Genomic DNA, 17,500 nt, shown 5'->3' with positions numbered 1-17,500 from the left:
TGTGGTTACAATGCTAAAAAATAAAAAGTTAAAGCTAAAAAAAGAAATACACTTTATTGAGTTAACATTATTTCTTTATAGGGGGAAAGATGTGATGTTATGAGCTAGGGAATATAACAACTACACTACCCATCATGCAACGGGAGTGACGAGCATGCGCGGTAGCCCCGAAAAGTGTTGTTGCATGTCGTCACCCGTGAAAGTAAACGTCAAGAACTCAGCCAACACGCCTCGTCTGCATTATTTATAATTAGACAGACAACACATATACAGTGTGATTTTGTTTTGTTTACAAGGAAAGAAAAACAAAAGTTGAAAAAGGGAGATCATGTCATATATGTATGTGCTGCGGTTGCTATAAGAACGTTGCGACAGCTGCCGTAAATATTAGTAGTGGTACTTAGAGATCCAAGGGTTTTCTGAGGTATAAAAAAAATAGAACCACTGTTATAGCTGTTGATGGATTTAATACATTGTAAGGTTTCCTCGTATTTTATTTTTTTAAATATTGCAAATATTAAAATATTTAGTGACAGGGGTTCCTGTCACTACACAAAGGGTACCGGAAGATTACGTCTAAACCATGCATCATGCCTGTAAAAAAAAAAAAATAAAATATGGCGAACCGGTACTTTTCAAACAGAGTATAGTACCGTTTTTGATTCATTAATAGTGCGATACTATACTACAGTGTTTTTCAACCACTGTGCCGCGGCACACTAGTGTGCCGTGAGATACAGTCTGGTGTGCCGTGGGAGATTATCTAATTTCACCTATTTGGGTTAAAAATTGTTTTTGCAAACCAGTAATTATAGTCTGCAAATGATGCGTTGTTGTTGAGTGTCGGTGCTGTCTAGAGCTCGGCAGAGTAACCGTGTAATACTCTTCCATATCAGTAGGTGGCAGCAAGTAGCTAATTGCTTTGTAGATGTGGGAAACAGCGGGAGGCAGCGTGCAGGTAAAAAGGTGTCTAATGCTTCAACCAAAAATAAACAAAAGGTGAGTGCCCCTAAGAAAAGGCATTGAAGCTTAAGGAAGGCTATGCAGAACAAAACTAAAACTGAACTGGCTGCAAAGTAAACAAAAACAGAATGCTGGACGACAGCAAAGACTTACTGTGGAGCAATGACAATGTACATTTGAACATGACATGACAATCAACAATGTCCCCACAAAGAAGGATTAAAAACAACAGAAATTATCTTGATTGCTAAAACAAAGTAGATGCGGGAAATATCACTCAAAGGAAGACATGAAACTGCTACAGGAAAATACCAAAAAAAAGAGAAAACGCCACCAAAATAGGAGCGCAAGACAAGAACTAAAACACTACACACAGGAAAACAGCAAAAAACTCCAAATAAGTCAGGGCGTGATGTGACAGGTGGTGACAGTACACCTACTTTGAGACAAGAGCTATAGTGATGCATGCTTGGTTATGCTTTAAAGTCATATCCAACAATTGCGACTTTTTACTGTCAACTGAGTTTCATTTTTTTAATGATTTCTGCTGGTGGTGTGCCTCTGCATTTTTTCAACGCTAAAAATGGGCCTTGGCTCAAAAAAGGTTGAAAAACACTGCTATACTAGTACCGGTATACCGTACAACCCTAGTTCACTTTGACAGCTGTATTTCATATGAAATAAATGGGTGTCCTCAAACAAACTGAAAAATAACTTCCCTGATTGTGCACGTTAGTTTTTTTTTATCGCAGGTCTTTTTTTTTTTCCTTGCGTAAAGCCTGCAGCAATTCAAACTAAATGACAACCAAAAATTGAAGTCTGCCAAATTGCAGCTTAAGCCCTACACATTAAAACCGCCGGGACACCAAAGTACGCTATCATCAGCGCTGATAAATGACTGGCGAGGAGGGAGAGGAGAAGGAAAATGGCTTTTAATATGTCTGACTTCAAACGGAGCGGAAATATGTTGTAAAACAAATCATTTTGTGGTTAAAAAAGTATTTTTTAGTTGGTTGCTGCTTTAACTACAGTGGTATTTCAATTACCAAACTTAATTAGTTCATTCTTAAATAGATGTTTGTAATTTTCTCCACAAAAAAAACAGTGTAAATCTAAATAATAGGTTCCATCCTCGACAAAAGTTTGTATTTTATTGAAGAATTGTGCACTTTGAACACAATATAAAGTGCTATACAGTATCAAACAAACATAACACAGGGGTGACGGATCAACTTCTTCTTTATTATCAAGCCAAAAACAATAAGTTGCTGTCCTCTGTATGCGCTGCGTGCGCACACAGAAGTCTCTTTGGAGCCCCCACAAACGATCAGAAATCCTAAAAATCCTTAACCATATTGCTACAATAATAAACGTTGTGGTTCGTGCAGCCCTTTGAGGCACTTGCAAGTAAGGGCTGTGTAAATAAACGTTGATTGATTGTAGGCCTGGGTGATATATCGATTTAATTGATAAATTAGAATTTTTTTGTTGCAATCTGAACCAGGGGTGCCCCCACTTTTTCTGCAGGCCAGCTACTTTTCAGTTGACCAAGTGGAGGGGATCTACCTCATTCATATATATCATTTATATGGATTTATTTATGAGAGAGAGGTTAACAAGTTAAAGGTGTTTAATGATAATACAAGCATGTTTAACATTCCTTTCCAGTGTTTCCCATAAACCGCCAAGATACCTGTGGCGGTGGGGGCGTGGTCATCATGACGTCATCGAGTAATTTGCATAATTTACTACAATGATATGATTTTCTCTAAAAAGGCTAAAAAAATGTATACTTACTAATTAATAATAACAGTTTTGTTTTAAACGTCCATCCATCCATCCATTTTACAATATAATTACAACACTTTATGTACATATTTATATACAGACTTGAACAATAAGTTATTTACTGAAATATATTTAATAATTGTGGTTCTTACAACAAATATATCTTATAAAATATAAAAGCTAAAATGTCTCTTAAAGCTCTGCCCCTTTAATTAGTGCATACTAAATAATTTAAGTTTAGCCTACTACTACAACCATATTATTTACCAGCAACATAAAGTGAAACAGAGGCAGAGGTGTCCTGCCACAGTCAGTAACAAATAAACAGAAAACAGTAGTGGTCAAATACAAATAAGGCAACAGGAGAAGTATCCTACACTTCTCTTTTGTAAAGTAAATCTGAACAGCCTATATGGGCATCTACATCAACTATATGATTTGCCTGAGATGCTGGACAGGACAAAAAAAAATAAAAATTTTTTGTTTTTGTTTTTAATTCTTTCGTGGCGGGCCGCCATAAATAAATGAATGTGTGGGAAACACTGCTTTCTTTCATGAAGACAAGAATATAAGTTGGTATGATTGTGATGATTTGCATTGATTGGAATCAGACAGTAGTGATGATAACGTCCACATTTTAAAATGGAGGGAAAAAAAAGTCCTCCTTTCTGTCCAATACCACATGAAAGTGGTTGTTTTTTTGCCATCTTATTTGTCCCGCTTCCATACTCCTTTTTATACACTTTACAAGAAATACATTGGCGGAAAACTCCGTGGCTGGCGAGCTTTGTGCACGCCAGCTTTCTGAGACTCTTATTTTGTTAGCGCAGGCAGGATGAAGCAGCGCTTTTATTGTGAAGACAGGAACTGTGCAGTCGGCGCGAGAGTCTGTTGAAATAAAAAGTGTTTCTGGCCTTTCTGTCGGTCATTTTTTCTTAATGACGACCTGGCAGCAGCCAGCGTCATCTCACAAGACTCTCAGGATGGCGTGAATGTCAATCAAGTGACGAAAGTGACGTCTTGGTGAAGATTGATGATCGATCATTTTTAGGTCTATTTTTTTTAATGCCTGGCTGGCGATGGACTGGCACACCCTCCACCATCCACCTAATGGCCACCCCTGATTTAAACAAATCAATGTTTTTCTCCTCTTGCTACGACATACTTTTTTGCCCCGCATGATCTTCTGTAGATTTTGCATTAAAAAAATGGTGACCAGAATTTTAATGTGAAATATACTGATTTTTAAAATTTACAGTGTACATTAAAAAAATAATAATTATAAAAAAAAAAAAAATATATATATATATATATATATATAAAAATAATAAAAAACAAATTTTTTTAATTAAAAAAATAATAAAAATGTTTAATATATATATATATATATATAAATATATATATATATATATATATATAAATTTTTTATTAATTTTTTAATTAAATTTTTTTTAAAAAATTTATATATATATATATATATATATATATATATTTTTTTTTCTAATTATTATTTTTTATAATTATAAAAATTTTAATATATCTATATATATATATATATATATATATATATATATATATATATATATATATATATATATATATATATATATATATATATATATATATATATAGATATATATAGATATATAAAAATTTTTATTAATTTTTTAATTTAAAAAAAAAAAATTTATAAAAAAAATTTATAAAAAAATAAAATGTATATATATATATATATTTAATAATAAAATGCGTAGGCAAATTCGTAGATGATTCACTGTAAAAAGCGTCCCTCTGACGGCAGCCATAACTGCGATGTGGCCCTCAATGAGAAGGAGTTTGACCCCCCTGTTTGAAATGTGTGTTGTGGTGGTCCATGCCCCCCCCCGCCTCTCCAATGCATGGACTCATCAGCAGCAATGAGATCATTAGCCAGGGCAGCTCTCCCACACAGGCAGGCAGCGACACTTTCTTCAGGCCAGACTCACTGTTTCCTCTCGCTCTGTTGCCACGGTGACGCCGTCTCCGCACGCTGTAATCTCTCCTGGACCCTCATGTGACCCTCCCTCCTTCCCTCTCTATTCTCCCTGGCACTTTCTAACATCTCGCTCTCACCAAAAAAAAAAAAACGACTTAAATTGTATTCTCTCCGTCCCTCCCTAATTGGATGTTTCTTTTCATGTCTTCCTCCCAGTGCTCATTTGAAAGGAATGGCTCACCACGAAGCCAGGCAGAAGACTAATAACGGCATGTGTATCTTCAGGGGTTTCTTGTCTAAATGTGCTGAAATCGCTTCCCGGTGTTCGTTAAACGTCGTTATTAACGTGCCGGTGATTAGTCATGCATGTTCGTCAGCAGAATGCAACAACAGTTAATTGTTTTTTACCCCCTCCTTCTCCCTAACCTTCTTGCACAGATCCACCAAGACACACCCAGGGCCTGTAGTGCACATCAGTGATAACCCCATGGATGAAGGCAAGGTAACAACTGTACATGACAACGCAGCAGGTGTTAGGACATTCCCGCTAGAATTAAATATGCATGGATCTTCCAAACAGGAAGTAAATGGTTATTGTGATCCTCTCCACATATATAGTGCATCCGGGGAAGTATTCATAGCGCTTCACTTTTTCCACATTTTCTTAATGGAATGAAATCATTTTTGTCTTCAAGATTCTACACACAATACCCCATAATGACATTGGCAATTTAAAAAAAATGTATTTTGCAAATGTATTAAAAACTAGATGAAAAACTGAAGGAATTGCGTGTGAATGCTACAAAGTTGAAGTGAAATGCTGACAAAATGTAGTATGGATGTAAAAATAGTTTGAATGTTGGAATGGTTTGAATTTCCAGGAAAACCGGAATTTGGTTTGGAACTTGGGAAATTGTTAGTTCGAATGTCCAGGATGAGTGGAATGTGGAATAGGTTTAAAAATGAAATCCGGTAAAAAAATGTTTATAATTCTTGAAAGGGAGGCTGAATATTTTAAAGTTGGAACGGTTTGAATCGGATAAAATTGGAACTTTGAAAAATGTCCCATTCATTTCAAGGGGAATTTCATGAAAATTTGGGAATTCCGGGAAAAGAGGGAATTTTTGGGGAAATGGTGAAGAACTTGAATGAGTTGAAATGTGGTTGGTGTTGGAATTTTTCAAAACGGTCGTGAAATGCTGACGTAGTAACATTTTTAATTGAGAAATGGTATTACGGAATTTCGGGAAAACCGGGAATTTCTCCAGTTAAAAAAAACAACTTTGTTTTTTGTCCTGATTAAGAGGAATGTTTTGACGGTGGAACGGTTGAAGTAGGTTGAAAAATGTGGGAGGAGTAGTCGAAAGAAAATAGGATTTGGAAAACTGTGAATTCCTGGAATTTTTTTGAACTTGGAAAAATTATAGTTTGAATTTTTAGGATGTGTGGAATATGTTGAAGGGGGAATGGTTTGAATCGGTTGAAAAATGTGAAAATGGTAGAAGTTTGAAAAATGGCCAATTCATTTTAAATGGGACAAATGCCCCGGAAAACCTGAAATTCTGGGAAATCTGGGAATTTTTGGAATTTGTCAAGGGGAAGCCTGCGATTCCCCAATAGGCTGAACAGTTTGAAGTTGGAACGCTTTGAATCAGATGAAACATGTGGAAGGTAGAGCGCGGCAACATTGGGAGAAGAACTAGATAAGGCAATTTCTGAAGAAATTGCGTGTGAATGCTCCAATGCTCAAGTGAAATGCTGACAGAATGTAGTATGAATGTAAAAATAGTTTGAACGTTGGAATGGTTTGAATGTTGAAGAGTTTGAATTTCCAGGAAAACCGGAATTTGGTTTGGAACTTGGGAAAGTGTTAGTTTGAATGTCCAGGATGAGTGGAATGTGTTGATGTTGGAATGGTTTGAATAGGTTGAAAAATGTGGGAATTGTGCAACTTGGAAAAATGTCTTTCATTTCAGTGGGAACTTCCTGGAAATTTGGGAAAAGTGGGATTCAAAAAAACAAAAAACGATTAATAGCATGAATGTCCTGAATGAGCTGAATTGGTTGGTGTTGGAATTGTTCAAATCGGTCAAGAATTGTTGAATTAGTAACAGTTTTTGATAGAGAAATTCCTGGAATTTCGGGAAAACCAGGAATTGTTCTAGTTCCTTTACCAAGAATGTACTATGAATGTAAGAATAGTTTGAATGTTGGAATGGTTTGAATGTTGAAGAGTTTGAATTTCCAGGAAAACCGGAACTTGGTTTGGAACTTGGGAAATTGTTAGAAATGAAATCCGGGAATTTTTTAATAATTGTTGAAAGGGAGCCCTCAATTCCTGAAGAGGCTGAATATTTTGAAGTTGGAACGGTTTGAATCGGATAGAAAATGTAGGAATTGTTCCATTCATTTCAATGGGAATTTCTTGAAAATTTCGGGAAAAGAGGTAATTATTTAGAAAATGGTAAAAAAAAACTTAGAGGAATGTTTTGACGGTGGAACAGTTGAAGTGGGTTGAAAAATGTGGGAGGAGTAGTTCACCGAAAACTGGGAATTCTGTGAATTCCTGGAATTTTTTATGAACTTGGAAAAATTATAGTTTGAATTTCCAGGATGAGTGGAATATGTTGAAGGTGGAATGGTTTGAATTGGATAAAAAAATGTGGCAGTTGTGGAACTTTGAAAAATGTCCCATTCATTTCAATAGGAATTTCATGAAAATATGGGAATTCCGGGAAAAGAGGGAATTTTTTAGAAAATGTAAAAAAACTTGAATGTTCTGAATGAGTTGAAATGGTTGGTGTTGGAATATTTCAAAACGGTCGGGAAATGCTGACGTAGTAACATTTTTAATTGAGAAATGGTATTACGGAATTCCTGGAATTTCGGGAAAACCGGGAATTTTTCCAGTTCAAAAAACAACTTTGTTTTTTGTCCTGATTCAGAGGAATGATTTGACGGTGGAACGGTTGAAGTGGGTTGAAAAATGTGGGAGGAGTAGTCGAAAGAAAATAGGATTTGGGAAACTGGGAATTCCTGGAATTTTTTTTGAATTTGGAAAAATTATAGTTTGAATTTCCAGGATGAGTGGAATATGTTGAAGGTAGAATGGTTTGAATCGGTTGAAAAATGTGAAAATGGTGGAAGTTTGAAAAATGGCCAATTCATTTTAAATGGGGAAAAATGCTCCGGAAAACCTGAAATTCAGGGAAATCTGGGAATTTTTGGAATTTTTCAAGGGAAAGCCCGCAATTCCCCAATAGGCTGAACAGTTTGAAGATGGAACTTTTTGAATCGGATGAAAAATGTGTAAGGTAGAGCACCACTATAGATGGGTATGACAAACAAGATGCACTATATATGGATATGACAAACAAGATGCAGTATAGATGGGTATGACAAACGAGTTGCAGTATAGATGGGTATGACAAACAAGACGCAGTATAGATTGGTATGACAAACAAGATGCAGTTTCGATGGGTATGACAAACAAGATGCAGTTTCGATGGGTATGACAAACAAGATTCAGTATAGATGGGTATGACAAACAAGATGCAATTTCGATGGGTATGACAAACAAGATGCAGTATAGATGGGTATGACAAACAAGATGCAGTATAGATGGGTATGACAAACAAGATGCAGTATAGATGGGGATGACAAACATGATGCAGTATAGATGGGTATGACAAACAAGATGCAGTATAGATGGGTATGACAAACAAGATGCAGTATAGATGTGGATGACAAACAAGACGCAGTATAGATGGGTATGACAAACAAGATGCAGTATAGATGGGGATGACAAACAAGATGCAGTATAGATGGGGATGAAAAACATGATGCAGTATAGATGGGTATGACAAACAAGATGCAGTATAGATGGGGATGACAAACATGATGCAGTATAGATTGGTATGACAAACAAGATGCAGTATAGATGGGTATGACAAACAAGATGCAGTATAGATGGGTATGGCAAACAAGATGCGGTATAGATGGGTATGACAACCAAGATGCAGTATAGATGGGTATGACAAACAATATGCAGTATAGATGGGTATAACAAATAAGGTTCGGGATAGATGGGTATGACAAACAAGACGCAGTATAGATGGGTATGACAAACAACATGCAGTATAGATGGGCATGACAAAGAATATGCAGTATAGATGGGCATGACAAACAAGATGCAGTATAGATGGGTATGACAAACAAGATGCAGTATAGATGGGTATGACAAACAAGATGCAGTATAGATGGGTATGACAAACAATATACAGTATAGATGGGGATGACAAACATGATGCAGTATAGATGGGTATGACAAACAAGATGCAGTATAGATGGGTATGACAAACAAGATGCAGTATAGATGGGTATGGCAAACAAGATGCGGTATAGATGGGTATGACAACCAAGATGCAGTATAGATGGGTATGACAAACAATATGCAGTATAGATGGGTATAACAAATAAGGTTCGGGATAGATGGATATGACAAACAAGACGCAGTATAGATGGGTATGACAAACAACATGCAGTATAGATGGGCATGACAAAGAATATGCAGTATAGATGGGCATGACAAACAAGATGCACTATGGATGGGTATGACAAACAAGATGCAGTATAGATGGGTATGACAAACAAGATGCAGTATAGATGGGTATGACAAACAAGATGCAGTATAGATGGGTATGACAAACAAGACGCAGTATAGATGGGTATGACAAACAAGATGCAGTATAGATGGGTATGACAAACAACACGCAGTATAGATGGGTATGACAAAGAAGATGCAGAATGCAACTCTCCAATCTCTTGTACCCGCAGCTCCTGATTGGATTTGAGTGCGGAGTGGTGGTGTTGTGGGACTTAAAATGCAAAAAGGCTGACTACCGCTACAATTACGATGAGGTAAGGCATTGTTTGTTATTGATATTGTTTTCTTTCCACTCTGTTCCTTTGATGTTTGCTTAGGGTTTTTTCCCTCGCTGTGTTTTGCGGCGTTGCTTAATGTCGCCGTCGCCGCCGTGACATTTCATGTCAGGAAACCAGATATACCGGAAACGTTTTGGTGGTACAGATATGCAGCCGAGGAATCACAAGGTTGCAAGATTCCTGCGGCGTGTCTCTCATCTCGCATCGACCTGCTATGACTTCTCACATTTAAAATGACGGTGAACACGGTAATTATAACCGGGGCGATTATTAGGGCAGGGCGGGGAATCAAGATATAATTGGAGTAGGGATATCAAGTTTATTTCTTTCTTCTCTGTAATACGTTTTAGAGTGCATGAGAACATGTATAGTACAGACCTTCAGTGTTGTGTTCCTCAGCTTTGTTTCCTATAGGCCACAGTGGTACTCACTTGTAATACACTTTTCCACCACTTGTGGCAGTAATGACAATATCAATCAAAGAGTCTGCAGATAAAGTCTTTGAGTTGAGTTGAGTTTGTTTATTTGGAAAATGCATGCATACAACATGATGCATCACACATGCATGCATACAACATGATGCATCACACATGCATAGATACAACATGATGCATCACACATGCATGCATACAACATGATGCATCACACATGCATGCATTCAAAATGATGCATCACACATGCATAGATACAACATGATGCATCACACATGCATGCATACAACATGATGCATCACACATGCATAGATACAACATGATGCATCACACATGCATGCATACAACATGATGCATCACACATGCATGCATACAACATGATGCATCACACATGCATAGATACAACATGATGCATCACACATGCATAGATACAACATGATGCATCACACATGCATGCATACAACATGATGCATCACACATGCATGCATACAACATGATGCCTCACACATGCATAGATACAACATGATGCATCACACATGCATAGATACAACATGATGCATCACACATGCATAGATACAACATGATGCATCACACATGCATGCATATAACATGATGCATCACACATGCATGCATACAACATGATGCATCACACATGCATGCATACAACATGGTGCATCACACAAGCATGCATACAACATGATGCATCACACATGCATAGATACAACATGATGCATCACACATGCATAGATACAACATGATGCATCACACATGCATAGATACAACATGATGCATCACACATGCATAGATACAACATGATGCATCACACATGCATAGATACAACATGATGCATCACACATGCATATATACAACATGATGCATCACACATGCATGCATACAACATGATGCATCACACATGCATGCATACAACATGATACATCACAATTTCCCGTTCCTCTATTCGACATGTTCGAAAAAGAGTAGGAAGAAGCAGAGCTCATTTAATCCTACCCCTTTTCCTTTACATAGCAGTTGCTACAACTTTTGTTCACTTCCTGTTCTCAATGTATTCACAATGTACTCCATAAGTAATAACATTAAAAATAAATAAGTTATATTTCATATGTTGAGATAAATAAGATTATCTAGAAAATGAATGTTTATCATGCTTCTTCTTCTTTGTACTTTGTAAACATTCAGTTTGAAGAGTTTCTTGAAGTGGATTATATTAGTACATTGTTTGATTTCTTTGCTTAATCCATTCCATCATTTGATTCCACATACTTTTATACTGAAGGTCTTAAGTGTTGTGCGGTTTTTTGGGTTGGTGCACTAATTGTAAGTGTATCTTGTGTTTTTTATGTGGATTTAATAAAAAGAACAAAAAAAACAAACAAAAAAACCCGATACTGATAATAAAAAAACCGATACCGATAATTTCCGATATTACATTTTAACGCATTTATCGGCCGATAATATCGGCAGACCGATATTATCGGACATCTCTACTAATTAATGGTGAATATGTTCCCCATACTAAAGTGTTACCATGTTTTTTTACTGGTGCATAAAATGAACCTTGTTCAAACAACAAAACCAACACAGTGCATAAACTCAGTCAGCTGTTGCCGTATCCGTAATACGCCGATAGGGAGAAGTTTGTATTTACACGATGAGTCGGGTGTGTTTTGACCTCCGCCGAACCCCTGAGGACGACTCACCGAACCCCTTGGGTTCCATCGAAAACCAGGTTAAGAACCACTGGACTAGACATATAAGATTTCATGGGATTTAGCGATTAGAAGTGACGGATTGGTAAACGTATAGCATGTTCTATACACTACCGTTCAAAAGTTTGGGGTCACCCAAACAATTTAGTGGAATAGCCTTCATTTCTAAGAACAAGAATAGACTGTGGAGTTTCAGATGAAAGTTCTCTTTTTCTGGCCATTTTGAGCGTTTAATTGACCCCACAAATGTGATGCTCCAGAAACTCAATCTGCTCAAAGGAAGGTCAGTTTTGTAGCTTCTGTAACGAGCTAAAGTGTTTTCAGATGTGTGAACATGATTGCACAAGGGTTTTCTAATCATCAATTAGCCTTCTGAGCCAATGAGCAAACACATTGTACCATTAGAACACTGGAGTGATAGTTGCTGGAAATGGGCCTCTATACACCTATGTAGATATTGCACCAAAAACCAGACATTTGCAGCTAGAATAGTCATTTACCACATTAGCAATGTATAGAGTGTATTTCTTTAAAGTTAAGACTAGTTTAAAGTTATCTTCATTGAAAAATAAGGACATTTTAATGTGACCCCAAACTTTTGAACGGTAGTGTATGTTATAGTTATTTGAATGACTCTTACCATAATATGTTACGTTAACATACCAGTTGGTTATTTATGCCTCATATAACGTACACTTATTCAGCCTGTTGTTCACTATTCTTTATTTATTTTAAATTGCCTTTCAAATGTCTATTCTTGCTGTTGGCTTTTATCAAATACATTTCCCCCAAAAAATGCGACTTATACTCCAGTGCGACTTATATATGTTTTTTTCCTTCTTTATTATGCATTTTCGGCCGGAGCGACTTATACTCGGAAAAATACGGTACATCGGAAAGGTCTCATTGTTGGGGCCCTTAGCTTAGCTCTTAACCGTCTTCCCTTCTGTTTCTGAATTAGCCGCCCGGACAGAATCTGGCGGTCTCATCGTCTCGCCATCACGAGTGATGTTACGCAAGCATCGCCGTGTTAATTTTCCGGCGAGAAAGCGAAACACTCGCCCACCATCTCGGCAGATTAACGCGCCCCCCCCCCGGTGTTATTTACGCCTCATTAGTGAGATTGCGAGGCGCTCATCAGCAAGTAAAACGCAAACCCGCCGGCGATAGCCCGCAGTAGCATCACACCGCTGCATGCAAAGTGTCTTCGGATCTGGCCAAACGTAGCGGGCATGTGTGGCGTCGCAGCTGGAAGACAAGATTGTTGACGTCTTCTCCCACTTCCCAGGCCATCCACTCGGTCGCCTGGCACCACGAAGGCAAACAGTTTGTCTGCAGCCACTCGGATGGCACTCTGACCACATGGAATGTACGCGCCCCCGCCAAGCCTGCGCAGATCATCACGCCGCATGGTAGGAGCCGTTGCACACACACACACACACACACACACACACACACACACACACACACACACACACACACACACACACACACACACACACACACACACACACACACACACACACACACACACACTTGTATTATGTAAACACAGGCGGTGTGAGTGAAGCCATGCATGGATGACTTAGTGTGTCTCTTGCGTCCACCAGGAAAGCAGCCCAAGGATGGCAAGAAGCCAGAGCCATGCAAGCCTATCCTGAAGGTGGAGTATAAAACAACAAGAGCTGGGTGAGTGCCATGGTCCCCGCCCATCCTGCTTCTTCCCAACATCCACATCCTGTCCTGGAAGCAGTTCTTCCTGTTATTCTGTCACAACTGTGCGTGCGTGTTTCCACTAGGGTTGTACGGTATACCGGTACTAGTGTAGTATCACGGTACTAATGAATCAAAAACGGTGCTATATAGAGATGTCCGATAATATCGGTCTGCCGATATTATCGGCCGATAAATCTGTTTTTTTATTATCAGTATCGTTTTTTCAAAAATTTTTTATCAGTATCGTTTTTTTGTTTTTTAAAATTAAATCCACATAAAAAAACACAAGATACACTTACAATTAGTGCACCAACCCAAAAAAACCTCCCTCCCCCATTCACACTCATTCACACAAAAGGGTTGTTTCTTTCTGTTATCAATATTCTGGTTCCTACATTATATATCAATATATATCAATACAGTCTGCAAGGGATACAGTCCGTAAGCACACATGATTGTGCGTGCTGCTGCTCCACTAATAGTACTAACCTTTAACAGTTAATTTTACAAATTTTCATTAATTACTAGTTTCTATGTAACTGTTTTTATATTGTTTTACTTTCTTTTTTATTCAAGAAAATGTTTTTAATTTATTTATCTTATTTTATTTTATACATTTTTTTTAAAAAGTACCTTATCTTCACCATACCTGGTTGTCCAAATTAGGCATAATAATGTGTTAATTCCACGACTGTATATATCGGTTGATATCGGTATCGGTTGATATCGGTATCAGTAATTAAAGAGTTGGACAATATCGGATATCGGCAAAAAGCCATTATCGGACATCCCTAGTGCTATACTCTGTCTGGAAAAGTACCGGTTCCCAATATTTATTTATTTATTTTAAACGTCACGACATAGCTGGTTTTATGAGCAGAGGAGCATGTTCGGCAGCGCACACACACAGAGTACTTACAAGCAGACACGGTGTGTAGACAGAAAAGGGAGAACTGACGCATTTTGGCCTAAAAAGTAAAGATAAAGGTGAAGTTATAACACTGAATCGCCCTCAGGAAGAGGTGTTGTAAAACATGGCTAGCTAGCTAGCGGCTAACATCCATCCACAGTGTTTTAGCTACTTGTAAATCACTAATCCTTGTCTCCATGGCGACAAATAAAGTATGTTTTTTACAAGTATCGTTATCACTGCAGGACGAGGAATAGCTAAACATGCTTCACTACACACCGTAGCTCACTGGCGTCACAATGTAAACAAATGCCATGGGTGGGTCTACACTTGACATCCACTGTAATGATAACCAAGTACAAGAGTGTATCTAGTCGATACTATTATGATTTCATCAATATTTTCTATCGTCACTAAATCTTTTTTATTTTTTTTATTCATACTTCTAAATCACTAATCCTCGTCTCCATGGCGACAAATAAAGTAAGTTTCTTACAAGTATCATTATCACTGGAGGACGAGGAATAGCTTCACTACACACCGTAGGAGGATACAATAGCTCACCGGCGTAATGATACCAAGTACAAGAGCGTATCTAGTCGATACTATTATGATTTCATCAATATTTTCTATCGTCACTAAATCTTTTTTTTTTTTTAATTCATACTTCTAAATCACTAATCCTCGCCTCCATGGCGACAAATAAAGTAAGTTTCTTACAAGTACCATTATCACTGGAGGACGAGGAATAGCTAAACATGCTTCACTACACACCGTAGGTCACCGGCGTCACAATGTAAACAAATGCCATGGGTGGATCTACACCTGACATCCACTGTAATGATACCAAGTACAAGAGCGTATCTAGTCGATACCACTATGATTTCATCAATATTTTCTATCGTCACTAAATCTTTTTTATTTTTTTATTCAAACTTCTAATTCACTAATCCTCAGCCTCCATGGCAACAAATAAAGTACGTTTCTTACAAGTAGCATTATCACTGGAGACGAGGAATAGCTTCACTACACACCGTAGGAGGATACAATAGCTCACCGGCGTCATGTGGACTGGACTTTCACAATGTTATGTCAGACCCACTCGACATCCGTTGCTTTCGGTCTCCCCTAGAGGGGGGGGGGGGTTAACCCACATATGCGGTCCTCTCCAAGGTTTCTCATAGTCATAGCCATCTGGGGTGAGTTTTTCCTTGCCCGTATGTGGGCTCTGTACCGAGGATGTCGTTGTGGCTTGTACAGCCCTTGAGACACTTGTGATTTAGGGCTATATAAATAAACATTGATTGATTGATTGATGATGATACCAAGTACAAGAGCGTATCTAGTCGATACTACTATGATTTCATCAATATTTTCTATCGTCACTAAATCTTTTTTTTTTTTTAAATTCATCCCTAGTACATGGTGTAATGATAAGTTTGATCAGTAGATGGCAGTCACACATAAGAGATACATATATACATGCATGCATCCGGGACAAAAAAACTAACTCTTCCTCTTTGCTCATTCACCAGCACAATACTTTAATTTTCTTACAAATCGACAGTGTAATAACGTACAGATTAATTCTGCTTTTACTTGCGATCTTGAAGCAGTTTTATTTGGTACATGGTAGGGATGTCCGATAATGGCTTTTTGCCGATATCCGATATTCCAATATTGTCCAACTCTTTAATTACAGATACCGATATCAACCGATACCGATATCAACCGATAATGCAGTCGTGGAATTAACACATTATTATGCCTAATTTGGACAACCATGTATGGTGAAGATAAGGTACTTTTAAAAAAAATAAATAAAATAAGATAACTAAATTAAAAACATTTTCTTGAATAAAAAAGAAAGTAAAACAATATAAAAACAGTTACATAGAAACTAGTAATTAATGAAAATGAGTAAAATTAACTGTTAAAGGTGAGTACTATTATTGGACCAGCAGCACGCACAATCATGTGTGCTTGCTTACGGACTGTATCCCTTGCAGACTGTATTGATATATATTGATATATAATGTAGGAAGCAGAATATTGATAACAGAAAGAAGATGGGGGGAGGGAGGTTTTTTGGGTGGTGCACTAATTGTAAGTGTATCTTGTGTTTTTTATGTTGATTTAATAAAAGAAAAAAAAGAGAAAAAAACCCGATACAGATAATAAAAAAAACCATACCGATAATTTCCGATATTACATTTTAACGCATTTATCGGCCGATAATATCGGCCTGCCGATATTATCGGACATCCCTAGTACATGGTGTAATGATAAGTTTGATCAGTAGATGGCAGTCACACATAAGAGATACATATATACATGCATGCATCCGGGACAAAAAAAACTAACTCTTCCTCTTTGCTCATTCGACCATCACAATCCTTTAATTTTCCTACAAATCGACAGTGTAATAACGAACAGATTAATCCTGCTTTTACTTACGATCTTGAAGCAATTTTATTTGGTACATGGTGTAATGATAAGTTTGATCAGTAGATGGCAGTCACACATAAGAGATACAAACGTACACTACCGTTCAAAAGTTTGGGGTCACCCAAACAATTTTGTGGATAGCCTTCATTTCTAAGAACAAGAATAGACTGTCGAGTTTCAGATGAAAGTTCTCTTTTTCTGGCCATTTTCAAGCGTTTAATTGACCCCACAAATGTGATGCTCCAGAAACTCAATCTGCTCAAAGGAAGGTCAGTTTTTGTAGCTTCTGTAACGAGCTAACTGTTTTCAGATGTGTGAACATGATTGCACAAGGGTTTTCTAATCATCAATTAGCCTTCTGAGCCAATGAGCAAACACATTGTACCATTAGAACACTGGAGTGATAGTTGCTGGAAATGGGCCTCTATACACCTATGTAGATATTGCACCAAAAAGCAGACATTTGCAGCTAGAATAGTCATTTACCACATTAGCAATGTATAGAGTGTATTTCTTTCAAGTTAAGACTAGTTTAAAGTTATCTTCATTGAAAAGTACAGTGCTTTCCCTTCAAAAATAAGGAAATTTCAATGTGACC

General features: G+C 37.4%; 1 protein-coding gene across 1 annotated transcript in view; it reads left to right on the top strand.

Moving 5' to 3' along the window:
- Positions 1 to 13,521, top strand: part of LOC133645868 (syntaxin-binding protein 5-like) — a 53,134-nt gene extending 39,613 nt beyond the window's left edge. The window contains exons 6-9 of the mRNA XM_062040787.1: positions 5,165 to 5,228; positions 9,563 to 9,646; positions 13,117 to 13,240; positions 13,439 to 13,521. Coding sequence (XP_061896771.1) covers positions 5,165 to 5,228; positions 9,563 to 9,646; positions 13,117 to 13,240; positions 13,439 to 13,521 — 355 coding nt within the window. The remainder of the gene's footprint in view (positions 1 to 5,164; positions 5,229 to 9,562; positions 9,647 to 13,116; positions 13,241 to 13,438) is intronic.
- Positions 13,522 to 17,500: the final 3,979 nt, after the last annotated feature.

Source organism: Entelurus aequoreus, linkage group LG03 (assembly GCF_033978785.1).
Source record: "Entelurus aequoreus isolate RoL-2023_Sb linkage group LG03, RoL_Eaeq_v1.1, whole genome shotgun sequence".
Classification (NCBI taxonomy): domain Eukaryota; kingdom Metazoa; phylum Chordata; class Actinopteri; order Syngnathiformes; family Syngnathidae; genus Entelurus; species Entelurus aequoreus.
Note: the sequence above shows the minus strand (reverse complement) of the source record. Positions and strands in the feature narration are given on the sequence as shown.